Source organism: Setaria italica, chromosome I (assembly GCF_000263155.2).
Source record: "Setaria italica strain Yugu1 chromosome I, Setaria_italica_v2.0, whole genome shotgun sequence".
NCBI lineage: Eukaryota > Viridiplantae > Streptophyta > Magnoliopsida > Poales > Poaceae > Setaria > Setaria italica.
The window spans coordinates 2,268,286-2,284,301 of NC_028450.1; the positions used below are offsets into that span (position 1 = coordinate 2,268,286).

The following is a 16,016-nucleotide window of genomic DNA, read 5'->3' on the forward strand; positions in this document are numbered from 1 at the left end:
CATGGAATCACTAGAACTATCGGGGACTAGATGTTCACCAAGCTTAAAGCACTGACAAAGCATGGAAACATCAAGAACAACATGACAAGGAAGGCAAGCTTATATCCCTTTTGCACGTACACAATTGAGCGAGTAATAATTAATAAACAATGTAACAAAGACCAATTTTCTTTGGTGTTAGCTAATCAATCAATCCCAAAACTATCTTCTAAAGAAGATCGCTCTAGGAAATTTTAGGATTTAGTTCAACTTTATACTAACTGGGGCAAAATGGCACACCTGTGATCTCTACCATTGCATCCCACAGGTGGAGGCCTGCAGTACCTCTTTTTCGACGCAAAACTGTGAGGGAGTTCTGCAATTCCTCGTAAATGTAAAGTTTTATATTAGTTACTTGAAAGAGAACGGCCACATAACTCATCAGTAAATCATTTGCCCCGTTAGGACACAACATGATCGGTCTAAATAAGTCAAACAAGATGGAGAACCAAATTTATGGTAAATTGTTAGCCCATATCCTAGAAAATAACATACTCTTGCTACCAGATTAACGCTTTCGGATTCATTAATTTGTACAATCCATTTTTCTGGATATGAAGGTCACTCAGGGCAGACAGATGCATACTCCATTCGAGCTCCTGCCTCGATGCCTGACGGTATGATCACACGATACCCATCAGCATGGTCAATGCACTTCCTTAAGAAGGGCAATATGCGTAACACATCTGCACATCTCTGTACCGCCGGGCGCTGAGTTCCACTCTGTTTTGGCAGAACTCAATCAGATCCTCCGGACAACTTGTACAAATCTTGACTTTGAAGCCAAAAAACGCGGCGCCAGATTACAAATATGTCGATGTAATGCTATGATCAATTGCAACTGGCTGTGGATGGCAATCCTGAATGACAATTGACGAGCAACATCAACACAATCGAACTGGAAGCATCGAACCAAATGCTTGCTCTGTACAACGGCTGCATCAGGCCAAAAAAAATTGCGGATACCATCAACCTTGCTGCCTAGCTACCCCTGGGCCCTGGCAATGCAGCTCATAGCTTCAGAGAAGAGGAGCTCGAAGATGGGAGGTAGCCACTGTCCTTGCTGTTGTGGAGCAAGATCGACGGATCGCTTGATGGCATCTCGGACCAATCTGTTTTGCTGTTATTCATGGAGCTGTGGGACCGGGCGATGTTGAGTCGCAAGTCTTCACTTAGATCATCGTCATCAGGTACAACCTCGATGGGGATCTGACCGCAAAGCATCTTCACCACTGAAGACATTCTTGGCCGCTGGGTTGGTGACGTGTTTGTACAAAGAAGAGCTATGTTCAGCAGCCTCAGTGCCTGTTCTTGCGAGTACTCGGAACCAAGACGCTGGTCCACCATTTCTAGCAGCTTCCCTTGCTGCTTCAACCTTTCGGCCTGAGGTTGACGAAAACAAATTTAGTAAAGCAACTACTTGAACATACAATCAGCCCAACTATGAAAGTTTAACAGCGGCTTTACAGACTACACAGAGTTCTAAATAACTTTGACAAGTAAGATTAAATTAAGCTTTATTGTGTTAATTGCGGAAATTGAGTCCTAAAAGACAAGAAAAAACAGCAGAAAAATGTCATACCCAATCAAGAAGATGCAGATATTCTTCATTAGACATGCTATTTATATTGCTCATGCCACTAACAATCTCTAGTGCCACCACTCCATAGCTGTAGACATCTGCTTTGCGTGTCAAGCATCCTCTTGTGGCATATTCAGGTGCCATATAACCACTGACACAACAAGAATCACAAAAAATACCATCAGATATAGAAGGCATTGATTTCACATGTAAGTATAAAAAATCCTACTCCCTCCCTCCACAAATATACGGGATTCTAAGTTTTTCCTAAGTCAAACTATTCTAAATTTGACCAAGTTTATAGAAAAGAACAATAGTATCTATGGTATCGAATGAGCATGATTAGCTCCATTATGAAATACATTTCCATAGATTACATCTTTCATGTGGTAGAATGTTCTCCATAAATTGGGTCAAACTTAGGAGACATAGGACAAACTCAGAATCCCTTGTATTTGTGGACAGCATGCAGAGAAATATGTTACTCCAGCAACCCGAGACATTTAAAAAAAAAAGGTTAAGCAATTCAATCACACTAGAAAATTAAAGAACCACAGGCACTAGAGAGAAAGCTTACACAGTTCCAGCAATCCGAGTGCTCACTCGGCCACAGTCATCATTCAGTTTAGCCAAGCCGAAATCTGATATTTTTGGCTGCAGCTTTTCATCAAGAAGAATATTTGATGGTTTAATATCTCTGTGGACGATTTTTAATGTAGACTCTTCATGGAGATAGAATAGGCCTTTCGCAGTTCCAAGGCAGATGCTGTACCTTGTTGGCCAGTCTAATTTCAACTGATGTTCTGAGCGACCTAAGAAATGCCTTGTTATTCGAACAGAATGCACTTACTAGCTTTGAGTTTTTAACTAATTAACTGTAAGACAAATTCATTCCAGATCAAGAACTACAACTGAACAAATGCTACCAGAATTTATGAGGGCTTACCAAAAAGTGCACGACCAAGACTATTATTTTCCAAGAATTCATATATGAGCAGAAGCTGATCCCCATCAATACAACAACCAAAGAGCCTCACAAGATTTGGATGCCTTAGAGCAGATATTATTCCTATCTCGTTTAAAAACTCACGATTTCCTTGGCTTGACTTTGAAGACAGCTTTTTTACTGCAACTGTAGTACCATCTGACAGTGTACCCTGAAGCAAGAGATCAGCGTATGATTTATTTCCAGATAACTCTGAAACAATCGCATAGATGTTCACTAAAGGAGAGGGAAAAAAGAGGCACTAAACCAAAATCCTTGTTTCACAGATATAAATGAGCTGATCAGCCTTTATTATTATTTCCAGATATATTCATTGTTATCTTAACCCTACGAGCATGTCGATGTGAGTTGTTTACCTTGCAAACAGTTAACAAATTGACCATCTTTTTTTTGGGAAAAAAAAGGGTTCCCAACTAATGTCATTTATTAGCATTGCTTTGGTTTTCTAATGTCACCAAAACTACCAACAGTATCGATGATCAGGAAAAAGGATTAGTACTTCGCAATATGTTGTAGTACTCAGCAACACACAAAAACTAGACATTCTCATGCGGTTAAAGTTGGTGATCAAGTAAAACACTGTAATTTCGTTGCTTCACAAGTAATCAAATTCAAGCATGGTCCCTGATGTGGAAAATTCATGCAGTTTAGGTGAAAGTGCGCAAGGTAATGAAGTAAATTATTTTTTCCATGCCACCAGAAGGAAGGGGATAAAGTTCATAGTTTTTACCTTGTAAACAGGTCCAAAGCCACCCTCGCCTATTTTATTAGCAGGGTCAAAATGTCTTGTTGCAGATTCGATCTCTTTCATGCTAAAAAAATACTGTGCCCGTGTTTGAAGCTCTGAAGTATTAGTTTTCCTTCCTTTGTAGAAGGAATGTCTACCTGTGATGACACATGACAGTAAAATATGAACACATCAGGGCATAAATACAGAACTACAGAAGTGATTTAAATTTTTAAATACCTGATGAATATAAGATTTATTTATCCAAGCTTAAATTATGGCATAAACTAACTCATTGCACATAGCACATACAAATTACCTTAGAAATATGGAACAAACTTATTTTCAGCTACAACTAAGCTTTATGGGCCTGACAAGTTTAACCTTAAGATAGGCCAAACAGCCGTCATACAAGTTGAACATTGAGATTAGCTCATTACGTAAATGTGAAGCCTTCCCTAATTCACAATCATAAGACAAGATTGTCCTTTTTGTGGGAAGAAATACAGTGTGTTACAATCAGATTGAAAACAACTAGATTACATTGGATCACCCAACTGTGCTAGGAACATCATAAATGTTCTAAATGTGAAATGAGAGGGAATATTGGACTTTCAGTGCACTACAAATACTCATACCACAAAGCATGAGCCCAACCAAGAAAAACACCACTAATATTTAAAACTGCAAGACAAAAAGTCAATGCGATCTTCAATTATTATCCAGCGAAGAATCAACAGTATTTTTTGTATAATTGTTATACATAAAAACATTTTTCTTATGTTGAAACAGATCGGGATTGGAAGTAGAAAGAACTTAAAAAAAATAAACTAACAAGAATGATGCCAGAAGGAATTGCTCAAACAAGGCACCATGTGCAGAGAGTACCACGGGTGAAATATTGATAGTTACCATGCATTTTATTCAACTATCATATTAGATGAGATATGGCTATGGCGTAAATTTACCTGTAGTACTAACAATATCTACCATATTTCTAGTAAAATTTGCATAAGAAATATGGATACAAATATGGTCAACTTTCGCCATTCAAAATGTTAATTATTTAAATTATTCTAATGAGTGAAATCGTAGTAGCAAGAACGATAAATGGTCATAGATTGACATCTTCATCAAGAAGTAAGCCTACGTAAAACAAGAGCAATCATAAACGAAAATCACATAATAATTGTGAATTTTTTATCATCCTTAAAGGACCAGATGCATATACATTAGAGTTAACCAGATCGAGATGATGAGTAGATATGGAATCACTAGAAAAATTAACAACCATGGAAGTGTCAAGAACGCATGATAAGCAAGGCAACGACACCCCAAAATACTAACTACAATAGGCACAATCCACATGGTGTCCTAACTCCTAAACTATCAGGGAAACTGGTGGCAGAGGCGGTGGCAGTTGGCATGGACATTGCAGACGTGGATAAAAGGTTGTGTCCATCAAGGATGTAAAGGAGCTGATAATCTACAACGAACAATCCCAATCATGATTGCTGCCTAAAGTTCCTGCAAAAGAACAGGACGCGGAGTCAAAACCAGCAAAACCATGATTAGCAAGATGACCGACAGATAACAACTGCACAGCACCCTTAGGAGTGGGAGTACCTGGAGTGAGGAAGATTGGTAGACCCTGATGACCCCTGGTGAGTTAGGCATTGAAACTGGTTAACCATCTGTGCAACCTCATTCTGGGACAGCGATGAAGAACCTTCAGAAGGTTCAGAAGACCTCAAATTGGGGCGACCTCCACTACGTTTCTTCTTCTTCTTCTTCTTCTTCTTCTTCTTCTTCTCAGCAGGAGTAATAACAGGAGCAGTGCTCTGGAGCCAAATCTCCTCATCAATAAGGGTGTTACGTGCCTTGATCACAGACGGTAGAGGAGAACAGCTCAACAACCGAACCTTGGCAGGCTCAAACTCTGGCCGAAGCCGGATGAGAAACTCGTAGAGACAGTGTTTGTCATCGTGCTGATGGCGCTTCACGCAGCAAGCACATCCTCGACATACATCTGGGAGTGGGACCAATGAATTGAGCTTGCACCAAAGATCCATGAACCGGTCGAAAAAGGCTTCCACAGTATCGTCATTCTGCTTAAGTGTCTGGAGCTGCTGCAGCACAGAGTAATGGATGGTGTCGACAACTGGCTGGTAGAGCTGCTTAAGGTGCGCCCACATCTGCTGGGCGCTCTCCGGCTGCAGGTGGGTGATGTTGGCCTCGACACTGTGAAGCAGAATGAGCATGGCACGGGCGTCGTCGACATCCCACTGCTTGTATGCATCAAGAGCGCTCTGATAGTCCTTGAAAGCCTTATTGGCAGCATCGACGACCTCCTTAGCAGCATTAGCCTGTGGCTGGGGAGGAGGGACAGGGGCAGGAGGACAGGCACTCTCGCCGGTGATGTGCCCCCAGAGACCACGGGCTTGGAGAGTGATCCTCGTTACCAATGCCCACAGCCCGTAGTTTACCCCACCCAACTCCAGCTTGACTATGGGTTCCGGTATCTCGAACCAAGACATCTCCCGAGTTGCACAGGAGAGTTTCCTCTTCCGAGGCTCCAGAATTTGGGCGGCCGGATAGGCAGGTCGCGGTCACGGGTGACGGGTGACCAGGGGACCGACGGCGCGGCGGCAAGTGGGGAGTGGCAGGGTGGAGTCACCGCTGGGCCCGGGAGGCTCGGCTGCGTTTGTGCGGGCCTCAGGCGACGGGGACCTCGGCAACCTCCAGGAGGCGGCGCCCAATTGAGGGTGGCGTGGGCGTCTCTGGGATTGCGGCGGCGCTTGGATACGAAGAAAGCTGTGACCTGTGACGGGGATTCTTGAAGGGTGATGACTGATGAGACGGCGGCGGCGGCGGCGGCAATGTGGGTCTGAGGGGTTAGGTTTTACTTTTACCCGAGTCAAAGCGAATTTGGGGTAACATTGGACAAGTGAAGCCTTGTTAACAAGTTCACCCCAAGATCCCAACTTTAACACTATAAAAAAAAAGATTTTCCATCACATCAAACTTGCGGTACATGCATGGAGTACTAAATGTAGACGAAATTAAAAATTAATTGCACAGTTTTGTTGTCCTTTGCGAGACGAATGTTTTGAGCCTAATTAGTCAATATTTGAACAATAATTCACAAATACAAACGAAACGTTACAGTATTGCTACAGTAATTTTGACACCCCAAAGTTGGGCAACTAAACAAGGCCGAAGTTGAACGTGGTGAAACATGCAAAGAAACCCCTATCCATGAGAAAATTGACGTACACACATTGTGCACGGTGTACCAAAGGTCCGTGACTCCGATCAAAAAGGGAAAGAGAAAAAATGTCTTTCTGGTTTCAATAGCTAATTAGAAAAAAAAAGGTAAAGACACATGCAATACTTACAAAAATAAAAAACTAATACGGAGCATGTTCAACCACATCATATACTATGTATGTACTGAAAACGACTGTGGCTTAGAATAAGACGACGAACTCACCTTTTCCTTTCGCGTTCATCCTCTGGAAGACTTTGAAATAGAAAGCTATGAACATAAGTATGATAACCAAGCATGTCACAGCAATCACGATGGCAATCACCACCCCAATAGAGACTCCATGGTGGTTCCTGCGTGCTGTACCCATACCGAGTCAGCAAACACCCAAGCATATAATTAATAAGATATGGTTCTGACAAGGTACTCCCTTTTTCAAAAAATCGAGCCTAAACATTGGCAACAGATATGGACTGTGTGAAGCACTCACTGTGTGTCACTGATATGGCTGAGATCAATGGACCGTACACGCCGCGGTAGGGTATCGCTGTGGTGCCTTTGCCTCCCCAGTAGAGGTGAATTTCCAGTGTATTGTCTGTGATGTTGGCTGCAAAAGTTTTGGTGATCGCACGATGAGCACCGCCAGCCTCATCTTTGATGTTGAAATCCCCCAGAACTTTAGCACCCTGAAGGTTATTGCAAATTTGAGGCAATAATGCATTAGAAAACAAAGGAATCCTCTATTTGTATTCTGCAAACTTGTAAAGTAGGATCAAACAAATTCATTTGAAGGTTGTAAATTCAGGCAGGGATATAACACTCTTTCAAGAGTAGTTGTTACAACAACAAGTTAAACCAACAAAAAAAAAGCTCATCGAACAAATAAAAACTTTTACATGTTACTTTACTTTCAATCTCATATCCAACTTCTGATGTTCACGATTTCATAATTTTATCAAATGTTTCAGATTATAATCGCCGGTCCATGACTTAATTGACCAGAGGCAAGTGTGTCAAACAAGAGAAGTGGTACAACGAAAACAAAGACACCAGCCTGATTATAATAGGCTGGAAACAGCAAAAGCCAGAGACACTTTTACCTGGATGAAGACATCGAAAACACGCTTGCCGTTGCTGGAGTAAGTATGATCGTCTGTGAACACAATCTCAGCAAAATGAAGCTTCACCGTATATTCACCATTCTCCATGCAAAGGCCATAGTATTTCAGTGAGAGAGGTGAGAGGCGAGCTTCAGTGTACAGCTCTGGGTAAGCCATGGTCAGCTTCGATGTGTTTCTAGCAATGTAGTCAGCATTCTCGTTACCCACAAAATCACCAGTACTACTATATGCCCATTTCTTATCATCGGATAACACAAAACTTGATGTTCCTATTTGATATGAGTCATCCTTATAGGTTACCCCATTGACAACAACAGTTTTGCCACCACAGTTGATGAATAAGTTGGAATCTGAATATATTTGAATTCAATATTCAGCACTGTTAGATGTCTGAATTCTGTTATCAACATGAGGACTGATCAATCTGTTCTGTGTAAGTAAACTTACAGTGTGATTTGCCCATGCAAGGAAGATTCTTTCTTAAACATGACTGCAATCTTGCAAAAAACAAATAAACGTAAACCATTTCAGACTTCCTTTTCTTTCCTGGACATTTTGATGATAGAAATTGAAAATGTTTTCTGCATATTTCTGAGCAGGATCTTACGAATTGTCATTTGAAGATGAAAAACTTGACACCATATTTCTGTAATCACAACAGCATGTAAGCATCACCGTGAAACATAAAGTAATTGTATGCGAGGATCTTTGAAATTTACATACACATTTGCTTGCTGACACTCAGAAGGAGGGTTACCCGTGAAGTTATTATATGATATATCCCTGTAAAGATTAATAATTGTCATGGAATAAGAAATCGAACAAGATGAAAGGGGAATTGGAATGCTTGTCATGTTTTAAATAGTTACGAAGTGTCATGTACAGAAGCAACATATGAATGCATATGGTCTGTACATAGAAATCACTAAGTTGCAGAATACGCACATGTTTACTTTATTGCTTGCCTTGTTTTTCAACATCCAAGCAGGCAAATCTCCAGTCAGCATATTGTCAGTCAGGTACCTAATAGTTTTCAAATTGAAATGAGGTTCCATTGGAAAATTAAAGGTGACACTTAACACAGGATAGAAAGCCATTTGTTAAAAACATCAAGAAAAAAGTTGGAAGTTAAAATAATAATCTCACAGAACGATTATCTCACAAATATTGCAGTGCCATCATTCCTCCAAAATTTGCTGGAACTTGGCCTGTCAACTTGTTGAAGCTTATATCCCTGAAATTAGTACAGTTTATAGTAATTACATAATCAGGGATTTTTGTGACGTGCATGAAAGAATTACTGATGGTTAAGGTACATTCACAGAACAATAAAATGTGTACCCGACAATAGAAATGAGTGCACATGAGCATTACTCATGTTAACCCAAGAACTAGTACATGCAACATATAAATCTTTTTTTTTGTTATACACATATTGGTGATTGAACCTTTGCAAATGGAGAAATTAAACAAACAGAAATTCTACTCTTGAAAGTGACTAATCAAAGCATATTACTTACAAGACTTTCAGATACTGCATTCGTCCAAGGTAAGAAGGTATTTCACCATATATGGAGCAATTTCGTAGGACCCTGTAACATATAGGGAATTCAATATTCTAGTGGAAAGGATTACTAGGTGTCCTGTTTAAAAATCACAGAAACATAAACTCACACTTCCGTGAGGTGCAATGCATTTTGTAAGGGAGGAAATTTCATGCTTGGTCCACTCAAATCAGTCACTCTCCTGATGATGCATTACCTTTGGTTAATCACATTCCTCTTTAAGTACCAAACTCCCAGTACAAGATAAAAACATTAGTATAACAATAATGCATTATGTGGAATGTTCATACAGTTCTGTCAAGTTCTTCAACAAGGAAATTTCTGGAGGAATAGGCCCACTCATCGAGGTACCCTGCATATCACTGGAAAATGAAGAGACTGATTAATATGTCGATAAGAGTAAATGAAGAAAACATTTCTGATTCACTTCAGTTGAAGATCATCAAATGTTTTAGATCGGAGCAAAACTAACATTCTGTTGACGCTCTGCCAGTTCTTTATGAAACTAGGTATTTTCCCTGAAATACGGTTTCCATCAACACGACTGCAATTGTTTGAATGAAAAGTTAGAACTTGTTTGGGAAGGAAGACTTTATATAGCGAATATGAATGGGACATACAAATCTGTCATATTTGTCAGCCTGGAAAAGGTTGAGGGCAACTCTCCTGTGATGTTATTTGCAGAAATGAAACTGTAAGAGAAAAATGAGCAATGCTTCAAGAAACTTTGCACAAGAAAAAGTGCCAAAGTAATAATAAATTTCATTTCAAGAAGCAATCTTGATATTTGGAATCAATGTCACTTACCAGCATGTCAAAGGAAACAAAAACAAAGGAGGATTTCTTACATTTTGGTTATGCTAAATCCTTACAGTTTGGTTATGGTAACTGACATATAAATTATAGAGGAACACTTAAACATCAATGATACATTGATGTTACTAGGTAAAAAGATTCAATGTTGCTCCAGATTTTCTTAAAAAAGATTAAAAAAACTGCCAACTCAATTCTAGGTACCTTGGCCTCAGTCATCACAGGTTAACAGTAATGTAATTAAAAGAACTTCCACAGATGAAGATCTAGCAATGGATTAAAATAGGACTCGTCTCAAGAACTTTGACAATCGGAAACAAGGGCTTACAATCTCTCCAAAGTGCTGATGTTACCCAGCTCTGGTGGAATAGGACCCTCAATCTCATTGCCTTCTAGCTGCCTGCGGAAATTGTTTGAAGGTTACTATAGTTAGCTCTTCTTGTCTTTCGGTTGTACCTCCGGCATGTTGCAGGTACATCCAATGGGAGTACAGAAACAACTCACAAAGATTTCAACATGGGCATGCGTCCAAGTTCCTTAGGTAGTGTTCCAGATATACGATTTCCCTGGAGAGACCTGTAGTTTAACCAGAATGCTGAATAAAGGACACACACTTACATGCCTACTTCTGACAAATTGATGGGGGCAGTGCAAGACATACAGATTATAAACAGGTAGGTCACCCCATGATGCTGGAATTGGTCCTTGAATGAAGTTGCGTGACAAGTCACTGCAAGGAATGCAAACTTTGTTGTCCTTATTTACAGCGAATATCATGAAACTCAGGTAGCTTGATGAACTTACAGATATCGCAGATAAGTAAGGTTGACAACTTCCTCCGGTAGAACTCCACTAAGATTCTGCCGCATAAGCTCCCTATGATACGCATGAAAAAAGGCATAATGCAACAAAATTCAGCTTTAATGAAGGATAGTAGAACTATATTGAAGAATTCTGGATGAGAACCATCTCAGAGCAAAGAAATTAGCAGAACAATGGGGGCATGTCTTACAGGCTGATGATATGACACTCTGTGCGGTTCTTGAACGAACAATCACATGTCACATTACTGAAAAGAAATCCATCGGAATTGATCCAGTTTCCTGATGCGCTGCATGGATCAACACTGAAATCCCAATCCGTCTTGTTAAGCTTGTTCGCTATACCTTTGAGTGCTTCAACTGGAAAGGCAATGACAATTCAGATTTCAGCCAAGTGCCAAGTCACGGCCATCGCTTGAGCGGTAGATTACCGACACTAACGCATCTTGCCAGCTCCGCACACCTCGACGCAAGCGGCCGGCATGCGACCCAGCCATTTCGTCAAACACTTGGCGGGCACCACCCACCCATCGAACCAGAGCAAGTCGGCCGCCAGCCACCTGCCAGCAGCCATCGTCATGCCCCACGGCTTGGACTCTCGAAGGCGAACTCGGACCGCAGTCAAACGTCAAAGGTGAGAATTTTTTTTCTCGCCTGATAGCGTTTGTTTATTTGGCTCGCTCGGCAAGTAAGGAACCTCGGATGTGTTTGGACGGAAGACAATGTAGCATGGGATGGTCCTATCCCAGTTTTGTGGGATGGGATGATCCCATTTAATGTTTGGTTGAAATGGGATGGGATGGTCCCGTCTTGTGTTTGGTTGGAGAGGCTGATGTGGTGATATGGATGATATTTTTGACACCATTAGTTACAGTATTTTGTGGGTCCCACATGTCATCCTCTATCCATTCTATTTCTTTTTTTTTCTTTTTCTTTTTCCCCTTATCTTCTCTGGTTCTACCCACCGGCCATGGAGACCCACCGCCTGCTGCCCAACCTCCTCCGATCTTCTCCCGCCAGCCGAGGGCTCCAGCCGCACCGTCGGCCGCGCCGCCCCTCAGGATGGCTCCGCCCACGGCGGCCCTGGTCGTACGGCCTCTGGCCGCGCCGCCTCTGGCCGCGCCGCCTCCGCCTCAAGATGGCTCCGCCCCGCGCCACCTATGGCCGCGCCGCCTCCGCTCGCCCTGGGATGGCTCCGCCCCGCGCCGCCTCTGGTCGCGCCAGGATGGCTCCGCCCCACGCGCCGCCCCTGCTAGCGCCCGTTCGTGAGCCTTTCAACGACATGAACGGGGAAACGAGGGATGACCCCGTCCGCCACTTTTGGTGGGACGGGAACGCCCCACATCTGGAGGGTAACATGTTTGTCAACCAAACTAAGTGGGATCGTCCCGTCCCATCCTACTTCGTTCCTATAACCCAACACACCCACCTAATCTCGATGAGGATAGAGAGCTTCGACATGACGACAAGGCACAGTGAGTTAGAGCTAGTACTACTGTTTTGCGCCAATGATCCTAATAAATAGCGACGACGATTTGCATCTGCTCCCTGTTCGTGGTAGAGACTAGTCTAATCACTGAACAGAGTAGATTTTCAGTAGCAGATCAGAGTAGTAGGAAATTATCTGCAGAACGATCACGCAAAAGGTTTTTTTTTTGTTCAGGTCCTGTTTGTTTAACAGTTTACCGAGATTTTTTGTATCACCAAAACAAAATCATTTGGTGGCGCGAGTTCAAGGGCAAGCATAGCAGAAAGTTGATGGAGTTATCCGGCCAGAGAGAAGAGAGGCGTGGCGTGACGGCACCAAAACCACAGTCTACAGCAGCATCGATGCAAAACAATTGGCCGCCCGGCCTGCTACCGGAAGTGGGGTGCACACTCCAAAGTCCAAACACAGTATGGAAAAGCTAGGCCGGGTTGTGCACAAGCTTCAAGCACTTTGTAAAGTGAAAATACAGAGATACGACAACTTCACCGTCAGTTCTTGCTTGATCACCTTAATCAGCAATTACGTGATGTGCCCTTGCCTAGCGCTAGTCTCTTAATCCATTCATAAGCAGTATCCCTGCCGGCCCCTTGGCTGAGAAACAGCCGTTCACCAGAAAAATGCAAAACCGGTGGTTTACGAAAAATGCTCAAAATCATGCGTTATCGCAATAGTACGATTTGATGCATTTTTAGCTCAATTGACACATCCCCAGAGTTGCCAAAAAAGAAGAACCCTACCGCGCACCGAGGGGGTAAAAAACAATGAGTAGATCCGAGAACAAGAGCGGAACTCCGAAGCTGAAGGAACAGAGAGGGGGCAAAAAAAGAAGAACTCAGAGCATGTCCAGCGCCTCACCTTCTTGCGGCGGCAGCAGCGTCTGCGCCGAAGAGCATCGGCCGCCATTGCTGCAGCCGAGGCCCAGGAGGAGCAGGAGGAGGAGGCGAACGAGGGCCATGACGCCGCCGCGGGCGGGGCCCATCACCTCCCCTTCTCTCCCTCTCCTCTCCTCGCTAGCTGTCGTCGCTGCGACTACAGAGGAGGAAGGTGACGCGGCTACTAGCCGAGCGAGCTCGCGCGTAGGCAGGCGACGCCGACGCGAGGTCTGTGTGTGAGCCAGAGCCACTGAAGCCTCTCGTTCCACGGCAAGGCTCTGCTGGTTTTGCCCAGGCGCCGCCGCCTCGGGATTTGACCTCGGATTCTTTTGGGCTCGCATTGGGCACTGGAGATTGGAATTGGATGCACGCACGCCACCACCGCCGGTGAACGGACCCGGTAGTGTACCAACCTCCCTGCGCCGGTGCTGTCATGTCACGCCCTCGGTGTTTAATAGTGTGCAAGCGTGCTAAACACCTGGACCTTAATTTACTCTCCTCTTCTGTCTCGTGTCAGACAGGTTGTTCAAAGACCGTGTCGCGTGCCGGTATGGACAGGGCCCTCTTCCTCTGCGGTGGCAGCTGCTAGTGCAGGGAGGTGGGCATTGTTTTTGTGTATGCTAATCCGTTGACTCGAGCAAATGCACGGGTCAGTAATTTTTGAGAAGCATAAATATTACCGCTCCATTTCAAATCGTAAGTCGTTTTGACTTTTCTAAGTTCATAGATGTTTATATGCATCCAGACATACGTTATATTTAGATGCATAGCAAAAACTATGCACCTAGAAAAGCTAAAATGACCTACAATTTGGAACGGATGGAGTAAAAATTTGTGGGTAGCTTTGGCTCGTAAACTTATCAAAATCGATAATCTTGATGTATCTCATTTGTTTGTTTTTCTAACACAATGTGCATACATTATTTCAAAAAAAACACGATTTAGATGGCTATGATACATTTAGATGGAATACAATTTAACTTTGCGGTCTCGATTTATAAGTAGTAAGAGCAACTAGTACTCAATTGAGAGAGTATTTTCGTCGTGAAGAACAAGTTGGTGAGAAATAGGATGAGAGAACCATACTTGAACGATTGGTTGGTAACGTTTATTGAGCAGGAATAATTTCCTTGCAAATCATGAAGACAATAACATCATCAAACGCTTCCAAGCCATGGAAAACCGCAAAGTTACATTGCACTCCATGTAAATATTTTGTGTTTTCTCTTTAATTAGTTGAGACTCCTTTAGTTTGAACAATTCGTGCTCTAGTTCATGCGTGCTACAAATAGATCTTTTTTGCATTTTGGGATCACTATTGGATATTTGGATGGAGAAAAATTACCTTGGATGGAGAAAAACTAGCCCTAAGATCATAACTTGCAGCATCTATCATGTACAAAAATGTCGCTCTCCGCCGGTAGGTGGCTAGCTGATGCGGTTTAATTCTACACGGTGTCTGGAGAGGCTGGCAGCCTGGCACGACTGGGCTGCTACTGCTACCGGATCAACGCCGGTCAGGTTCAGGGCACCCAGCCGGCAGCCGTTCGATTCCAGATACTACGTATGTACCACGCACGTGATCGAATTCCTCCTGCGTGCCGGCACGTGGCGTTGGAGTTACTGGAAGCAGAAGCAGCTCCATTCTGCCCACGTGCACGTGCAGCAGCATGAATTGAAGGGGACGCACAGAGAGCTGAGAACTGTAAAAGGATCGGGCATCAACCATGAATGGAAGAATGAACCCTAGCTAGCATGTGCCAGCAACAGCAAGAATGGAACGGAATGCTCAATGCTACTAGCTGATATGCTCAACAGCAAGAATGGAACGGAATGCTCAATGCTAGTGGAAAACACGTCGTCTCATCTTGGCTTGTTTTTTTTTTTGGCTAGACAAGTCAAAAATACGACTGATGACGTGGAGCAAATAAAGATAAGTCGACCCAGTTGTAGGATACCGAATTACTTGGACTCTTGATGATGGACTCTCCGGTGACTATCAAGCAAGGAGGATTCAACAAAAGACGCGCACACATGATCGTCGAGACCAGCAGTAGCAAGTCCCCAAAACATTCTCTCGTCGATTGACACCAAGCCTATTATGAGCTAATCGAATTTCGTACGCGGCCTTGGAGCTATACTGGAACGAAGCGGGCTGCCCAGATGCACATGCAGCAGCAGGGGCATGCACGTGCTGCCTGTATGCACAGATCGAGCTGAGAACTGTAAATGAACCCTAGCACGTCCCAGCAACAGCAACTATGGAATGGATCGGAATTCGGAAATGGAAAGCTCAATGCTAGCCTGCTGCTATATATGCCCCATTTTTCCAGCGCCGGGAAAAAAGTTGCAGTGCCTACGACTAGTAGCGAGCTAGTTTCGTTTGGCGCATTTATCTGGGGTTCATGGTTACATACTTCCTCTGTTCCAAATTATAAGTCATTCCAATTTTTTTGAAGAGTCAAATCATTTTATGTTTGATCAAAATTATAGAGAGGATCATAAAAGTTTATAGCACCGAATAGATATACTATGAAAATATATTTAATGAAAAAACTAATGGTACCTATTTGTATCATGAATGTTAATACTTTATTGTATAAATTTAATCAAATTTGAGATGATTTGACTCTCTAAGAAAGTTGGAATGACTTATAATTTGGAACGGAGGGAGTATATATTATATACACATGCATCAACGCATTCTTGTAAC

General features: G+C 42.8%; 2 protein-coding genes across 4 annotated transcripts; both read right to left on the reverse strand.

Annotated features, from left to right (window-relative positions):
- Positions 1–361: 361 nt before the first annotated feature.
- LOC101768021 (probable LRR receptor-like serine/threonine-protein kinase At1g53440) lies at positions 362–13,726 on the reverse strand. 2 transcript variants are annotated; one of them, XM_004951315.2, is made up of 24 exons: positions 13,287–13,726; positions 11,134–11,302; positions 10,926–10,997; positions 10,783–10,851; positions 10,626–10,697; positions 10,450–10,521; positions 9,929–10,000; positions 9,781–9,852; positions 9,599–9,670; positions 9,418–9,489; positions 9,264–9,335; positions 8,906–8,977; positions 8,689–8,766; positions 8,467–8,526; positions 8,351–8,389; positions 8,191–8,240; positions 7,723–8,093; positions 7,113–7,308; positions 6,848–6,982; positions 3,358–3,512; positions 2,568–2,778; positions 2,199–2,424; positions 1,622–1,772; positions 362–1,422 (listed from the first exon to the last, which is right to left on the reverse strand). In XM_004951315.2, the coding sequence occupies exons 1-24, from the start codon at positions 13,642–13,644 to the stop codon at positions 1,051–1,053; spliced, it is 3,288 nt and encodes a 1,095-aa protein (XP_004951372.1). In that variant the 5' UTR covers positions 13,645–13,726; the 3' UTR covers positions 362–1,050. The 2 variants fall into 2 exon arrangements, with proteins under 2 accessions (XP_004951372.1, XP_004951371.1); XM_004951314.2 differs by having other exon boundaries at positions 2,199–2,433.
- LOC101767350 lies at positions 4,523–5,963 on the reverse strand. 2 transcript variants are annotated; one of them, XM_004951313.2, is made up of 3 exons: positions 5,277–5,955; positions 4,981–5,195; positions 4,523–4,881 (listed from the first exon to the last, which is right to left on the reverse strand). In XM_004951313.2, exons 1-3 carry the CDS (start codon positions 5,889–5,891, stop codon positions 4,860–4,862), a joined length of 852 nt encoding a protein of 283 aa, XP_004951370.1. In that variant the 5' UTR covers positions 5,892–5,955; the 3' UTR covers positions 4,523–4,859. The 2 variants fall into 2 exon arrangements, with proteins under 2 accessions (XP_004951370.1, XP_004951369.1); XM_004951312.1 differs by having other exon boundaries at positions 4,981–5,963.
- Positions 13,727–16,016: the final 2,290 nt, after the last annotated feature.

What these genes read in the sequence shown, in the direction of transcription:
- LOC101768021 (XM_004951314.2), bottom strand. Translation starts at nt 13,644, where the DNA reads ATGCGAGCCCAAAAGAATCCGAGGTCAAATCCCGAGGCGGCGGCGCCT. An exon ending in ATCAGCACTTTGGAGAGATT is followed by an intron (nt 10,001 to 10,449) that starts GTAAGCCCTTGT and finishes TTTCTCTTACAG; the next exon opens with TTTCATTTCTGCAAATAACA. An exon ending in ATGCAGTATCTGAAAGTCTT is followed by an intron (nt 8,978 to 9,263) that starts GTAAGTAATATG and finishes TACTAATTTCAG; the next exon opens with GGATATAAGCTTCAACAAGT.
- LOC101767350 (XM_004951312.1), bottom strand. Translation starts at nt 5,891, where the DNA reads ATGTCTTGGTTCGAGATACCGGAACCCATAGTCAAGCTGGAGTTGGGT. An exon ending in ACCAATCTTCCTCACTCCAG is followed by an intron (nt 4,882 to 4,980) that starts GTACTCCCACTC and finishes GTTCTTTTGCAG; the next exon opens with GAACTTTAGGCAGCAATCAT.